The sequence below is a fragment of the Alosa sapidissima genome, chromosome 10 (assembly GCF_018492685.1).
Source record: "Alosa sapidissima isolate fAloSap1 chromosome 10, fAloSap1.pri, whole genome shotgun sequence".
Taxonomy (NCBI): domain Eukaryota; kingdom Metazoa; phylum Chordata; class Actinopteri; order Clupeiformes; family Clupeidae; genus Alosa; species Alosa sapidissima.
This window is the reverse complement of record NC_055966.1, coordinates 841,009-857,465: the sequence shown is the minus strand read 5'-3', so window position 1 is coordinate 857,465 and position 16,457 is coordinate 841,009. Positions and strand designations below refer to the sequence as shown.

Below are 16,457 nucleotides of genomic sequence, written 5' to 3'. Positions count from 1 at the left end.
TGTCTACCGTATTTTTAATCACAGTACTTATGGATCATACTGTAACTTAGTACAGTAGTAATACCAGTGCTGTAATATTATATACAGTAATTTTGGGAAATTCATATCCTGCTTTATCTACAGCCAGGATAAATTTCACTAGGCCTAGGTATAGTTTAGGCTACACAAACTTGCATAAATAACCATTGACAACTTGTTATCAGTTTGAAAAGCAAGTACATTTATTCACTTTTTTTCCCGTTTAGAAATTCTCGTGTGCTGCATCCTAACGTTAGACCAACGGTTGCAGTCAGCCTGATCCACCACCAGTAGCAGAGTGAAGCAGCACCTAGCAGAAATAGAAGAAAAAAAGATAAACAGTGTTAGATAACAATTTTCAACTGAACCTGAAGGCTACTTACAAGTGAAACTTTAGAATAATCATTTATATATATATACTGTATGTTTTTTGAGTTTACTGTCAAAATGCCAGGCTGAAGATGGTGTTAGCATAACTCAGTTTCGCAAGGTATATTTAGCTGCTAACGTTAGCCAGCTGGGTGAGCTCATTGATGATATTTGCTTGCAGCAACACATAGATATATGTATATTACGATGAGTTAACGTTACATAAGTTAGCTGGTAGCAGCTAAACCTCCACGTTAACGTTAACCAGCAGCACATCATCTTCAGCCTAACATTGTGACAGTAACATACTAGGCCTAGCACTACTAGCGAATGTTTTATATAAATTATATGAATATAATAAACTGTAACTTACTGAGAACTAAGGTAGGCCTAATATAAACGAGACTGCCAAAACGTTAACGTAACATAACACATTAACGTTAATGCCACCTTCACAGCAACAGCAACTATGATAGCTAGCCTAAAGTTACTTAGTTGATCCAACAAGCATGGATGAGTCTGTAAGTTAGACAGTACAACGTACATAGACTGTACACATGCCCGAATTTAATGTAGTACAATTTCACAATGAAACATTAACGTTACATAAATAAATGCTTGCTTACCATTAAGGTGGAGCTGCGAACTTGACAGAGTGCTGAACACCGTTGGTCTGACTCTGACTGAACTGTTGCTCAAAAATGATCTCCCGCCGCCGGACAGTTCAAACGTCGTCGCGCGGTGCACGTTTCAATCACCACGTCAAAATTTCCCAGTAAACCATAAATCCATGACTTTTCAATATCTTTTCAAAATGATGATTTGGGTGGAAAATCAACGTAATATCAATGTCACCTTGCTATCTGGGAGCTTAACTTTGTATTTATGTGCAAAAAGAAAACCCCAACTGATTTTCCGCCATGTTTTTTCAAAATTTTCAAAAAGCTGACAAGTGAGGGAGGAGTCAGATTTATTACTGTGTTATGATTCGCAGCAAATGTTTATTACTGTAGTTTGACCATTTTTGACCATAATTCATAGCGAAACTACAGCAACATACTGTATTCACAAATACAGTACACATTTTTCTCAAAAACAGCAGTGATGCTGTGAAAATCACAGAATCTTGTTACAGTGTAGACAAAGTCTTGCAAAAGGAGAAACTAGTTTTAATAGAGAGCAAGAGAAGATATTTCAGCCATCCGGCTATTTTCAATGGTCTGCCTTCAAACATTAAATGATATCCATGCTGCTGTTCTTGCAGCCACATACAGTAGCTGTATTCATATTTGACCTGCAACATTGTGTCCTTGCATTGTAGAGTACATATGTCTCTCTATTCAGCTGCATGTGTGGACAGAGATTACAGAAACTGAACAGTTTTCATTTTTGTAATACTGAATGTTGATATTATAGGAATGACAAAAGTTAGCTGAGAATGAGGAGCACTAACATGTTAAAAACAACATGTTATACACTGCAAAAATGCCTTTCCAAAAATAAGAGGGAAAAAATACAATTTTGGGTAAAAGTGACTTATTTTCAGAAAATGTTTCTGCCAGTGCAGCAAGAAAATGGCACTTGTTAAGTTAACTTGAAACACGAGAAAATATCTAGGGGCTCAGGGACCTAAACAGTCTTAATTTAGGTAAGTTATTGCTTATTTTAAGTATTTATGTTAAGATATTTAACTTAAGTTAATAATTAGATTTCCATTCTTTTTTTTGGAACATTGATGTCTAAACAGGCTAAACTTGCTCATAACAAGTCAGCAAGACAAAGTTGCTTGAATTAAGCATTAAAGGTCCAGTATGTAGGAAATAATGGAAAATAAACTGTAACCATTCCAAATATGATCACCATATGTTGTCAGAGAGTAAGGAAACACGATGAATTGAAGTAATGGCTTATTTGACAACATTACTCTAACCCGTAAAACCCCGTAAAACCCATGAAAAAAAATGAGTTACGGGGCGGAATCTCTTGGAATTTTCGTTTATGTTTTGAACGATTAATTCTAGAATACCATATAAATATCGTCCTCCTATTTAGGTTGCCAAATTAGCAAAGGCCAACTGTCAACAGCTGTCAGTTGTAGTCATGAACGCCTACGAGAGGCAGGCAAATTTCCAAAATTAAAACAAGAAACAAATTAAGTGGACATCGGAGGAGCTTCCTGAGATGGTGACGTCTTCGTCAAACGAAGAATATCAAGTCTGACGCAGAGCTGGCCATAGCCTATTTCTCCACAACAGGTAGCCTAGGTTAAACTTCATCTGCATCGCTAACTTCAGCTAAACATGTTACGTTGGTTAGATAGGTATTTTTTGTTTTCACTGTTTCCGTAATGTGTAGCTGGGTCATGGTTGGAGAAACGTTAAAGCTGCAGGTCAACTAACGTTAGCTAAGTCTTCATTACATCTGGCAACCCAGAAGAGGCTCGCGTCTGGTAGTCTTGAGAACGTTCACCAGTGTTTTGATTTTGGCCTGCAGAACGTTCGGTAACAATCCTACAAATCGCACCTTTAAATAGACATCAGAATAAGATTATGATTCTATAATCAATATATATGTTAATAAATAATGTCTTGTTGTTAGTATCTACAACTATATTTAATTATTGTAGATACAAAAAAAGAAATATCATATTATTGATTATTTCTTATCTTGATTTAAAGAGGCCCTATGCAACAATTTTAGCAAAAATGACCTTAATTATGCAGGTTGAGAGTCATTCTGATGGTTCTACAACACTTTTTGGGTCGTTTGGTGGGTGCTTCGTCTCCCCCTAGTGCTTCTCCGCGGAAAAACCGAATATGCAACTTTCTGGTCCCGGACCGAAGAAATCTGGATGTGACTCGGCGGAAGGCCTCGAAAATGTAGTAAGATTGTAGTTTCTAAGAAGACTGCAAAACGGACTCCGACTTGGCTTTGTTGCTGCTGAAATTGTAAGTAGCCACACTTGGGTGAACTTCGTTTTTGTAATGTGGTTTGATAGTCTCTTGAACAATGTGTTTGCTCGACCGTTTTATTGTGAGCCCTGTATGTGTTTAGCTTGGTTTCTTGATGGCTAGCTCGCTAGCTAGTGGGGGTTTAGCGTAGCAGTCACTTGCTACCGAAGCTGCAGGGGGAAAAATGTCGTGAAAAATGCGAGCCAAAATCAGGCGAAAACCCAGAAACAGCGAAGGAATAACCAGACTTCTTCTTCTGCTTCTTTAAGCAACTTTGTCTTGTTTTCATCTTTTTGCTGATCTGTTATTAGTGACGGACTGGCCGTGTGGATTTTGGGCACATGTCAGAAGGGCCGCTCATCAAATGGGCTGTTCAGAATGCCGGTGAAAGTAACCTTCTATCGGCATGGTGCAGGAACATATTGCATCCAGCTGTAGGCAGACCCTCTTTATTTACACACAGGCCCTATGACATATTTCCAAACGTCATCTATCAGAATTTTAGCTCGATCTGGTAGTTCATTAATTACTATAAACTGTTTACATTTTATCATAAATGGACGGCTTACTGCTACTTATACCATTCACCTATCCTTTACATTACGGTCATGGTCCTTCTCGACTAAGTAGACTAATGCATTTTTCATTATGTTTTAATTCTTATTGAGATGTTCCGAAAAGGAGTGTTCAGTTGGACATAAAACATTCTACCTGAAACTTGTTTAATTTGGTTAGTTTGTTCTAAGAAGTTACAGTGGAACAAGGCCTGCTGTGAATTGGTAGGCTTAAATGTCAAATGATCTTACTTTCTGTCATTAGTGCTGGAATGTTTAAACATTGTCTGCCTGTGGTTTCTGGATTGTATTGGAATTAGACATTAGCAGCCTAATGTTTAGGAAGTGTAAAAAACGCAATTAACTAATTTTGTTTACCTACTTCCTTTGTAGGGGCTGATGTCACGGAACGGAAGCCGCAAAACCTGAAGCCGTAAACCTGAGAGTTTAGTTTACTGTCTATGGAGTTAGCTGAAGATGGAGAGGAACAGTGAGGAGCTTGTAGGCAAAAAGTTTCGATTTAAAAGTTGCCTGATGTTAAAAGCACAGGAGGGACCCACACCAAGGGACAGAGGAGGGACCATTTAGCCAATAAATAGTGGTTTTACTCAGTGCTCGAATTACGTGGGAGCCAGAGGGAACCGAGCTCCCATAGAGTGAGGACTGGCTCCCATGAAAGCAACAAAGTCAAAAATCTGAGGGGGTCTCTCATATCTGAAGGTGTCTGGCATTGCAATTTAATCTTAAACAACCGCTCATTATCTATCCCTGTGCGATGTCTTACCATTAAAGACGTTAAATTAAAATATAGGCTACTACGGGACGTAGACCTACCCTACGCTCTTGAACGCAGCATGACACTTCACCACCACACCACTAGACTATATGAGCAAACCGTATATGATCGTTTTGACAGCACTCGCAAATCTGAAGAAGTCACCCTGCTTTGATGCGAGTGTTTTGTTTATTTATATAGGCGTTCATTGGGCTAGCCAATATGGTTTGATATGTGCTAAAAAGTCCTATCACCTCCACCTTCACCTCTTCTATGTTGATTGACAAAGCCATAAATTATGGCCCATAATGCAGCCTACAATGATTGTGTTGCCTGATGATCTGTAGCTATCCTCTGCCATTCAGAGTTCCAGAAAGTTCTCAGATATTTTGAAACACCTGTTAGCAATCTCTGATGTCGGAATATTCAATGGCTACCCGACAACATCTCAGTGCAAACTCTAAAATTGTTCGTCTATTAATTTTCCACGGTTCAACAATACTAGAACATAGTTTGGCTGCAATGGCTTATAATTTCTGCCAGTTAGTGATTTTTCCCTGTGTATAAGTTATACTACATGCATTATTGTGTTTGACACTGAGGATAGCCTCTCTGAGACGGTGGTCTGGTTCAAATGAGTCACGTTGTGAAATTGAGAATGGCACAGACTAAATCGTTTAGTCTATGTCTTTGTATTGTAAAATTGAAATGAAATATGGACTATTACAATCAATAATATGTTGAAATGAATTAAAAGCAATCAATTTCTATGAAAAATCTATGTCTGTTGTGTGTGTGTGTCAAGGTAAAGCCTAGGCCTACCGTGCGCATATATTGTACGCCTAGGCTATTTCATCGACTTGTTAGGCTATGCACGGGGTGTGCCAACTTTTTATGAGATAGAGAGACCCCCTTAAAGACAAAAAGATAATTCGAGCCCTGGTTTTACTGCAAACTGCTCACTATTGTTAGAGAACGTTTACGATGTCAAAATACACTAACAGCATGTTACATAAAGATGATACATTTTGGGTCCTCTCCATTAACATCCAACTTGAACGTTATGCTACTCCATTAAATTGGGAACACGTCACAAGAGTGAGAGAGAAAGAGTGGCAGGTTCCAGCTGGCTTGTCGTTGTTGATAATTGGGTTACACTTTACTTGACAGTATCGACATAAGAGTGACATGACACTGTCATGAACGTGTCATAAACAAGTCATAAACATTTATGACATAACGCTTCTGTTATTCAGTGACATTCGTTTTTTGTCATAACAAGTTAGGTTTAGGGTTAGGGTTAGAGTTAGGGTTAGAGAATGTGTGGACACAATGCGCTTAAACTGACAGTGCACCATTTATAAATAAGTTAAACAGCATCAAATTAGTAGTATTTCTTAAGAAATGAATATTTTAAAACAAAATTACTGTGTCATTATTATAATTTAAATAATATAAAACTGTTTTACTTTTACCTTTGTGATTACTCATTATTTTTTAATTTATGTTGTATTTAACTCATTCCTTCCCATGCGTTGAGTGCCAAAAACGTAATATTACGTTTTTAGCTTTTTTTTTAATTACGAAACTAGACACTCTAACACACCTTATATGTGATTTTGGGAACTCTGTGATTAATGGAAATGAAATATATGACGATCGAAAACTCATGAAAACGCACAATCTGGACATTTTATCATAACTCGGTTGCCGCTTTGGGTCGAATCAGTGATGCATGCACGTCAGGTCAAAACCAGGCCATTTTTGTGGGTCTATCTAGTGTAGGTGGCAGTCTCGCCAGGTCTCGCTGATCACTTCCCGGAAGTTTACACAAGTAAGTAACAGGCAACACTTCATATTTCATGAAAGACGTTATATCTCCATTTCTAGAAAAAAACAGCGATTTTGATGAAAACTAGCCACTGTTTAGCTTGGGATTTCTCAGGAACAGAGGCGTGTAGAAATACACGGTTTGCACCCACCGAGAGCTTAAAGTCTCACCTTTTAAACGAGCCATTGTATGTGTTCATAGCTATGACACAGAATATGCTGTGGCTGTACAAAAATCATCAACAATGGTCTAGATTGCTGGCACTCTAGGACAAAGCTCCCGAAAACAGCTTGGCATTCAATGAGTTAATATGCCCTTTAAGAAGCTTTAGTCTTTAGGGAGAATATATACTTTTCAATCGCAACAGTCCTATTATTTATTATTAAATACATATGCAGGTAACAAAATATTAGGTGAGAATTGTAGGCTATTATATGAACATTATCATGGTAAGGCAATGGAGTCATGGTGAATACCACAACGGTAAAAACTATCGTTGAGCAGCCTTAGTTGGATGAGTAAAAATATATAGTACCTGAGTCATAAGTGAAATCTTGTGGCTCTTGTTTTATGATCATAGAAGGATGATACATCTGTGGAAGAGGGGCACCTGCCATGATGGGATGTTCAAACAGGGAATCGTGGTACTCCTGCTTGAAGCCCTGGGGGGCAAACAGGAGACTGGGTTCAGATAGCTGCCGATGACACATAGGGCGCCCATCACGAGGCAGACTTTGGGGTGAAGGAAAGGAGTGGCATGGTTCTGAAAGTTGACGTCGGAACCTATAGTGGACACAGAGACATACTAGTGATAACCTAATAGAGGCCTACACACCTGTATTTGACTCTATACAGAGCTGGCATATGTGAAAGATATTGCACAAGTGAGTCTTCTTCAGTTAAACAACTTACACTATTATGTATGTTTGCAGAGATGTAAGAATAAAGTAGAGACATATCCATGTGTCTTCCATTACATTACACAATTCCATTTACATTATTCATTCTTGGGGCAGCCGTGGCCTACTGGTTAACGCTTCAGACTTGTAACCAGAGGGTTGCTGGTTTGAACCCCGACAAGTAGGCACGGCTGAAGTGCCCTTGAGCAAGGCACCTAACCCCTCACTGCTCCCCTAGCGCCGCTGTTGTAGCAGGCAGCTCACTGCGCCGGGATTAGTGTGTGCTTCACCTCACTGTGTGCTGAGTGTGTTAATTCATGGATTGTGATAAATGCAGAGACCAAATTTCCCTCACGGGATCAAAAGAGTATATATACTTCTACTTATATACTTATACATTGTCAGTAGTACAAAATCAAGTCTTAAATACCTCCGTATTACCTGTTACCTAAACATGCTATTAACAAAAGTAATGTTATCTGATGTTATTGAGGTATTTCCCCTTGGGGATCAATAAAGTATGTATGTATCTATCTATCTATCTATCTATCTATCTATCTATCTATCTATAATTAATCATACTCATTTGATGTTCATTTGATGATATACTCAAGTATATATATAAGTATATAAGTATACTTTTTTGATCCTGTGAGGGAAATGTGGTCTCTGCATTTATCCCAATCCGTGAATTAGTGAAACACACTCAGCAGTAAACACACAGTGAGGTGAAGCACACACTAATCCCGGCGCAGTGAGCTGCCTGCAACAACAGCGGCGCTCGGGGAGCAGTGAGGGGTTAGGTGCCTTGCTCAAGGGCACTTCAGCCGTGCCTACTGGTCTGGTTCGAACCGGCAACCCTCCGGTAACAAGTCCGAAGCGCTCACCAGTAGGCCACAGCTGCCCCCAGTTTACTTGGAAACCCAAACAGAAACATTTTAGACAGACCTGTGTTCCATGGTATATGTGCTGTCAGGAGTAGGTTGCGTAGTTGCTACGTGAGGGAATGTCCTGTCTGACTTAGGGTTGGATGGGACTGTTAAGGGGGATGCATGATGAGGGGACACTGGAGTGCTGCTGGGTGGAGGCACAGGATTAGACGCCTTTATGCCTGCAATATGCTTTTGCTCACAGGCACTGTGGACAGAAAGATAAATTTATAATCTTTTTTCAATATAACATACTGCTTGGAACATTATAACATTATCCTGTAGGACAACAGACAAATCAAATTAACCTCAGAAGATAATATCCTTTTAAATTTGTGGATTTCTCTTTTTTGCATACCTCTCTCACATCGCCATTAGAGCAAAATTTGCTACAAAGACATTGTTAAATATTAAGAAATATTAATAGTAATATAAGGAGATATCCGCTATCTTCAATTAGTAGTTTAATTTCTTTCCCATCCAAATGTAGTTAATTTTCAAGTATTGTTCTGTGCTGGCATAATTGTAAAGTCTGAATTCTTATGCCCATGACCTCATTTAAACAAACATAGCATCCATTTGGCAATGTTAAAATGTTATTATTTCACCTAGTACAAAACAAAACAAATTACTTGCAAAAAAAAAAATATATTCACACAGTATTTAATAATGTCCAAGTGGAACTTCAAAAAATACATCAAGATTATTGTGGAATGAGAACGAGAACAGAGAAAGTATAGAACAGCACAGGGAGGACAGCTAATCTAATCAATGAAAATAAAGTGTGCATTAGCAACCACAGTTGTGTTTAGGACTATTTGATTCTTCTGTCTAGTGGATTATTAGATTCAGAGCTTAGTTTCACTGCTTCACGTGCTTGTTGAAATTAGAAACGCACTTGCCAGTTTTTTTAAGTGAAATGCTATAGTTACATATAGTATACAGTACATGGTAGTCACATTCTACTATAGGACTGGAAATATCACATTATGAGCATACTATTCTATCGCTGAAAGAGATCAATAATGTGGTGATGGGTTTGTGTCCGCCATATTAAGAAAGTCTTATTGAAATTGATTCTATATACCCAAATTCCAAGCAATCATTTTTTAATAGTTTTTATATTTCAAGATTCAAGATTCAAGATTCTCATTATAAGAGAGTCAAATTCTTGTGTTTTTTTCCAAATAATAAATGAATAGTATATGTTATGTGTGTGTGTGTGTGTGTGTGTGTGTGTGTGTGTGTGTGTGTGTGATTTCATCTTTCATCTTTACAATATGTTTTTGCTTCTACAACTTGTGTCTCTTACAACTAAAAGGAAGCGCCACTGTAACAGAGAAAGTATAAACTGTATTACATTAAGGTTACCCACCTGATATTATACAGGCACTTCTCCCCATAATGCAGCTTGTACGATGGCTCGTGGCTGCAGGATGTACTGAGTTTTGCACAGGGGCTATGTGGCTCTGTTTTAATTTTCAGATGCAGGTGGTGGAATGACACTGTAAGCAGAAGACAACAAAATGAAACTAATTTGGAAAAAACAAGAAAATCATGTTGAATATTAGGCAGAAAAAGTCTTCCATAAATGTACAAGAAATATGAATTTACACAATACAATTATACAATTATGATTATAAGTGATATAGTATTATTAGTAGCACAAGTAGCAGTATATCTCTCCATGCATTGTTTTGTGAGCCCACCGAAACTGAATTTGAGTCCCACCTGCAGTCATTTCCTGATCCTACCCCCAATCTCCCTCCCACTTGTTCCCTGTCTTTCTACACTGTACTATCCAAATAAAGGATTAAAAAGTGGGTGAAGTAGAATTGATGTTATATGGAAAGCGCGAAGGATGCTGGAGCCCATCATACTGTACTCTCAAAAAATATCTTCTATTCTAAATGTGCAGCATGCCAATTCCTCCAAAGGGTGTTCTTCCAAAGGGTTAGTGTTGTTTGTTCCTATATACAAATCTACTTTATCACCCTATGCTGAACTTCTACCCTGTACACAGAATGCTGATGAGCCTTTGTGATGGATGGAGTGAATTGATGGAGTGAAATGAAATGTAAACTATGACAATTGATTGTTTTTTTTTTTTTTTATAATAATTTCATCAGTCTCCATATTTACCACAAAATGTAATATTTTGTTTTAGTAGCACATTGTAAGTATTGGTCGATAGCCCTTAGAGCAATTATTTCAACATACTGGGTACCTTTTTAGTGTCATTTTTTAACATGAAGGGTTCTATGAAATACTATCGGACTGCCCTGTGTGTTGAAAATGATGCTACGGGGCTACCCAGTGTGTTGCAAACTAACTAACCTGATTCTGTGATTCTGTGGTATACTTCCAGATCTTGTATGCTCTTGGAAGGCAATAACCATTCTAGATCATTGACTGAGGCAATGGCTTGCACAGAGACACAATGCCATACTGTCACAATGACAAGTGAAAGATACAGAAAGTGTAAAAGCACACTTAAACATCTAACTCAAAACAACTTAAGGACCACAGCAAATAAATTTTCAGACAACTACATTACAAAGGTACCTGACCTTAAGTTTACCCAGTGCCATCCTGCCAATGCGTGCCACCAAAATATTTTAATTGGAATATTTTAAGTTTTACAATAATCTCTAAATGAAAATGTAATGACAAGTATTTGAATATGCCCAATTTAAAGGGAAACTGTGGTCTACAGTAACAACAACCTAGGGTCTATTTTTGGATAATAATTAGTGTACATTTTCATTTGGGACCAAAACATTAATCGGTGCAGTTTTGAGATTTACAACTGAATAGCATACTGCCTTTGGACTGCCAACTTAATCGCTCTTTTTAGCCATCTAGGGTCTCTAAAGACAAACTTAAATATTTTTACCTTTTGTAAGTGTAAAGAAAGGGTAGGAGAAGAGGCTTGTTTAATACCCTTTCTTGCACAATGCCCCTGAATTTACCAAGGGTGTTGGATATTTTTGTCAATGTATTATTCAATTAATAAACTTCCAAATATGCAAGAACCATGTTTAATATAAAAACATCTAAATAAAAGAAGACTGTATAGTTTAGATGTTCTATTGGCATTATGCATTTTTTGATGCTCCACTGGCTGATTTTTTTTCGTGTAATGTAAAATTTAATTATAATGCGTAATAGTCTAATATTCTTGTGACACTGGGAATTGTGAGGTAGATCATATTAATGTGGCAAAACTAACAGTAGATATTGCATAATGCAATTGTGCATGGTTGATTGTGAGTAGTACATAAAAATATGAAAACTAGTTTCATTGTTGATGAAAGGCAGAATACACTATCAGTATGTGTAGGAAAGCAAGTATCAAAGAATACAGAGTGAGATGAATATGTGGCCTACTGGTTAGGGCTTCGGGCCGGTTCGATCCCCGACCAGTAGGAAAAATGTGGGTGGGGGAAGTGGTCGAGCACTACTCTCCCATGCCCACATCCATGGCTGAAGTGCCCTTGAGCAAGGCACCTAACCCCTCACTGCTCCCCGAGCGCCACTGTAGGAAGGCAGCTCACTGCTCTGGGTTATTTACCTCACTGTGTGCTCTGTGTGTTCACTAATTTACGGATGGGATAAATGCAGAAACCAAATTCCTTGTATACGCCTAGAACCCTGATACCTAAACTGATTGTGACTGTATAACATCTCAGCCCCTGCTTGCAACATGACTTGCACATATGGGAGTGCTGAGGCTGCCCACTCTGAAGCCTAAAGTGTCCATCTGCTCTTGACTGTCCCACCTGTGCATACATGCTAACATTGCCATACATGCAACGACATTGTATTGCAAACACCAACATGGACATTACATTACCATGTGAAAAAACACTAAAAAACAATGTAAGCAAAATTGTTTCATTATTCTGTGCCTCACTCAGTATGTGCAGCAACCATAAAATGACTCGCAAAATTATGTGTGACTAAACAGTGGTAAACACTTTCTCCCTGGAACCATGTGTCTATTCTGAATACAGGTAAAAAGCCAAAGTTAAAGTAAGTGAAATGTTATTTCATTACGTTAGCATGGTTCTAGCTAACTAGAGCTAATAAGTACATGATAGATATAGGAATAATATAATAATAGCACAGCACAGATATATTATATTATAATATATATATATATATATATATATATATATATATATATATATATATACAATATAATATAATATAATATAAACAAAGTCCTGATGCAGGGTATTCAAACCATTGCAGAGAGAGAGTAACACATGATGCATGTGAAAGAGAGCAGAGATAGGATAATGTTCCAGAAATGAACAAGCCAGACCCTGTTTTGATGAGGTGTGCAACATGCCCCCTCTTGGCTAATTTTTAAAACATAAGCTCGCATTGCACCCTGCCACGCCATTCATGGTCCTTGCCACTTCCGATGCTGGCACTACCATTTTGCAGCCTAGAACTATGCCAACTGCACTTCCTACAGTATGTCCATTTTAAGAAGACAGCATACTTGGACAGGCGTGTATGTATTAACACATAAATAGCCAACTTCGATTAAACATGCAAATAAATGGTCTAATAATTATGATCTTAATTGACTTAATTAATTGACTTAATGTCTCTATTAAGAGACATTATATGCTACAGTTTTCAACATCTGTAGAAGCATGAAACTGGTATAATTATTTCAAGACTGCAGTGGACTTACATTAGTGTCGTTATCTGTCAAAATGTTTTAAAGCTTTCAAGATAACACCTTACATCAAGAGTTTTAAATTACAAATTTATAGTACCATTCAAGCTGATGCTTTTGCTTTTCCAGTGATCTACAGAACAGATTTACAGAACACATACATTTTCACAGGAGGTACGCTCCCACAAATTTTAACACATTTCTCTACCCTTTACTCTGCCAGTTGAGCTACAGGATCAACAGGATACACCATCCTGGATCATGCATATGAGAGTTAAGCATCAGAACAGTGTTTTACCAAAGAACTGAATACTCTGTATATCTCTTTGTATTTTACAAGATACCATGTAAATTAATTAAGTCTTATGAAAAGTCTGATCAATACTCACAGTTCTCACTATGAAAGTCTGGAACAAACTGTTCATCATTCTCCAGAGCTAGATCAGGAAAAATGAGAGGATAAAAGTAATGTTTGAATAAGGGTGAAATGTCAAGTGTGAAAAGTATCAAAAGGCAGGCTTCTGTAAATACACCACATGTGAAGGAAAACCTCAGTATGAATACAGCAACAAACTGTTATGTTTCTGTGACTAAACATTTAAGGGTTAAATAAGGTGAAGCACACCCAGCTTTAAAATCAGCATTAATCAAACCACAAACTCACGAACGCAAAATAGTCAAGAGGTCAATCCTGTCCTTAATTTGAGGACAAAAGTCGAAAGCATCTGCTTTTTAAAAAAAAACATTTGCTTAATATTTGTAACATTTGTTTGTAATCATTTTTGAAAATTCTTAAGTTTTGACAGAGGCCTCACCTAGTATGTTTGTTGACATCACATATTTATACACAGATATTTGCAATGTGCCTTCAAGTTCAATCTAACAAATGAAAACTATCTTGAAGAGAGTTCCATCATGGAAGGTTACTATAAGTTTTATTTATACACATGGGTTTTCAAAAACAAGTTGAGTCATGTTCCTATGTTCTGTACCATATTGTTTATATCTCTTGTCATATTTTCCCAGGACATTTGTGAATGGGTTTGATTCAGATCATCATTCATTCAAAAGAGTAAAAAGACAACAAAACATTTTACAGTGCTAAAAAGAAAAAAAGAGAATGTAATAAGGAAACACGACTGGAGTTGGTTTCTGTGAGTGTTGAGCTGAAAAGCATGTGAGTGAAAATGTGGTTCGGCAGAGGACACAGAGAACTCCTTCCAGGCTAGGTGGAAGTGGATACAGTATGTGTCAACATGTGAATGAGATAGCCAGCCCAAGAACTTTGCTGCCATTCATAAAAACGGGAGGAACAGAGTGAAAAGAAAACTGTTGGGATCCTGGTATGGGCTATGATAGTCTACAGCAATTGCTGCATTATCTCGATATAAGCATAATAAAGGTGAGGATGATGGGCAACTGTCTTAACAAATTTGCTTGTTTAAGGTAGTGGTTTCAAAATATGACCTGATTATGAACTGATATCCATTAACATGTTCGGTGTAATTTCCAGTTTATCTTTTCCCCTTGCCAAATTTAATGTCTAAGTCAATCAATTGAAGAACCATATGGGTCATGTTAAATCACATCTAAAACACCAGATGAGAACAATAGCCTACCATTGTGGGACATTAAATCATCCATTTATTTTTTAGCTATTTTTCATTTCTTGCCATTTTAAACCCAAGACTAGAGACCTATCCACTACTACCATGCTATCAGAAGAACAATCTGTCTCCTATAATGATCTCTTATTTCCAATTACTAGACCCAATCAATCTTACACATGGGTGCAGCAATGTAGCTCTTTCCTTTATTTTAATAGACAGGAAGTCATCTTTTAAAATTACACAGTTGAGATGTTCATCTCAGTGATATGAGCTCGGCAGGATTATATTTCTTTCAGGAATATCTACATAGAGACACTTCTTCCCTCCAGAGAAACTAAAATATTTAAAAGATGTCTTATTCTTTAAGATGCCCCCTGGTGATAAGGCTTTACTATGTACAGCTGAAACAGAGCATGACAAATGTCCACCCAAAATATTTTTGAGCAGCACACATTTCACTTTAAATATATACCTAAATCAAATTGAAAGTATTCTAAGTTCATGAAAAAGGAAATAAGTTATCGGAATAGTGAGTGTCCCTCATTTATCTGTTGGTATTGGTTAAATATGGTTTTCAGACACTCAAAATACAATAATGGTATTACAAAATGCATTACAGTAAGTAAAATACTTACAATATCAAAATTAATTTAAAACATTATATCATAGTTAAAATGTAATAATTACTAAATTAAACAGATAAAACACAAGCACCAAAATATGTATTGTTGATAGAATATTTCACCTTAAAATTTGGATATGGTCATAAGTACTTATACCATCATCATAAGATTTTAAGTTTGACAACCACTTGCAAAAGTCAGCACTAACGTTAGTGAAACCCAGCAACACTGCATTGACGTATTACAAAAATAGGTATAACATAATTTCATTCTATCACTGCATGTATTTCTGCTTGAAATATTTAATGTACAATACATCTAAAAAATAACAAAATGTGACAAAGTGGAGTCGGTATTTGAAACTGCTATTAATTATGTTAAACATAAGATACGTGTATCACAACACAGTGAAGTGATATTATTCAACTATCAATATGTTGATTAACTTAACTTTAAACGTACATACATAACACGTATGCAAATGCTTCACAATATGATAACTTTCATAGAAAGACACAAAATGCTTTTTTGCCTTATTCACTGAAACTAATATATATATATACCATATTAACATGAGTTTGTTCACATAAGCAAATGAGCATTTATAAACATATTTTACAGCTTATTACAGTTTGTAAAAGATGAGTGGAATTAAACTTACAATGGGAATGAGCATTCACTAACCTACGGGTCTGCGCTGCAAGCTGGTAGGAAAGAAGACGCTCGCACTTATGTCCTGAAGCATCTTGTTCGTATTACCCAAAAATCAGCCAATCTTGCCATTAGAAAATTAATAAATGAAGAAAAAAGTCCACACTGTTGCCAAAATGATGGACTTCCAACTTCCAATCCAAACTTATCCAAAACAGCAAAAGGGGTAATGGAAACAATAAATCTTCAGCACTGGAGAGACCTTAAAACTGACTTACAGTGAAAAAGGAGAAAATAAAAAAGAATAAGACAGAGACAGAGAGGCAGAGATATACAGAGAAACAGAAAAAGAACAAAGGTGAAGATTAGAAGAAGTACAAGGTGGTAGTCGGTGGCTGGCTGAGATGCAGTGTTTGCAGAAAGCTAAGAGGGTATTTAAACGTGCTGCTTGGTAAGAGGATAATATGTAATGACACTCTGGGTAGTCTTCTCAGTTGCCCTCTCCCAGATTGAAGCTTGAAAAGTTCTATAATGCATGCATGACACACAAG

At 37.0% G+C, this 16,457-nt stretch overlaps 1 protein-coding gene across 5 annotated transcripts in view; it reads right to left on the bottom strand.

The window, feature by feature from the left end:
* The window catches only part of etv1 (ETS variant transcription factor 1), a 29,782-nt gene that overhangs the window by 10,552 nt on the left and 2,773 nt on the right, over window positions 1–16,457 (bottom strand). The window contains exons 3-7 of one of the 5 annotated variants that reach the window (XM_042107523.1): window positions 15,940–16,179; window positions 13,412–13,459; window positions 9,702–9,831; window positions 8,346–8,534; window positions 7,034–7,281 (exon numbers count right to left, since the gene is read on the bottom strand). In XM_042107523.1, the coding sequence (XP_041963457.1) occupies window positions 7,034–7,281; window positions 8,346–8,534; window positions 9,702–9,831; window positions 13,412–13,459; window positions 15,940–16,000 (676 nt within the window). In that variant the 5' untranslated portion in view covers window positions 16,001–16,179. Of the gene's footprint in view, window positions 1–7,033; window positions 7,282–8,345; window positions 8,535–9,701; window positions 9,832–13,411; window positions 13,460–15,939; window positions 16,180–16,457 lie in introns of those variants that run through there. The other 4 variants (XM_042107524.1, XM_042107521.1, XM_042107522.1 and 1 more) reach the window with 4 other exon arrangements.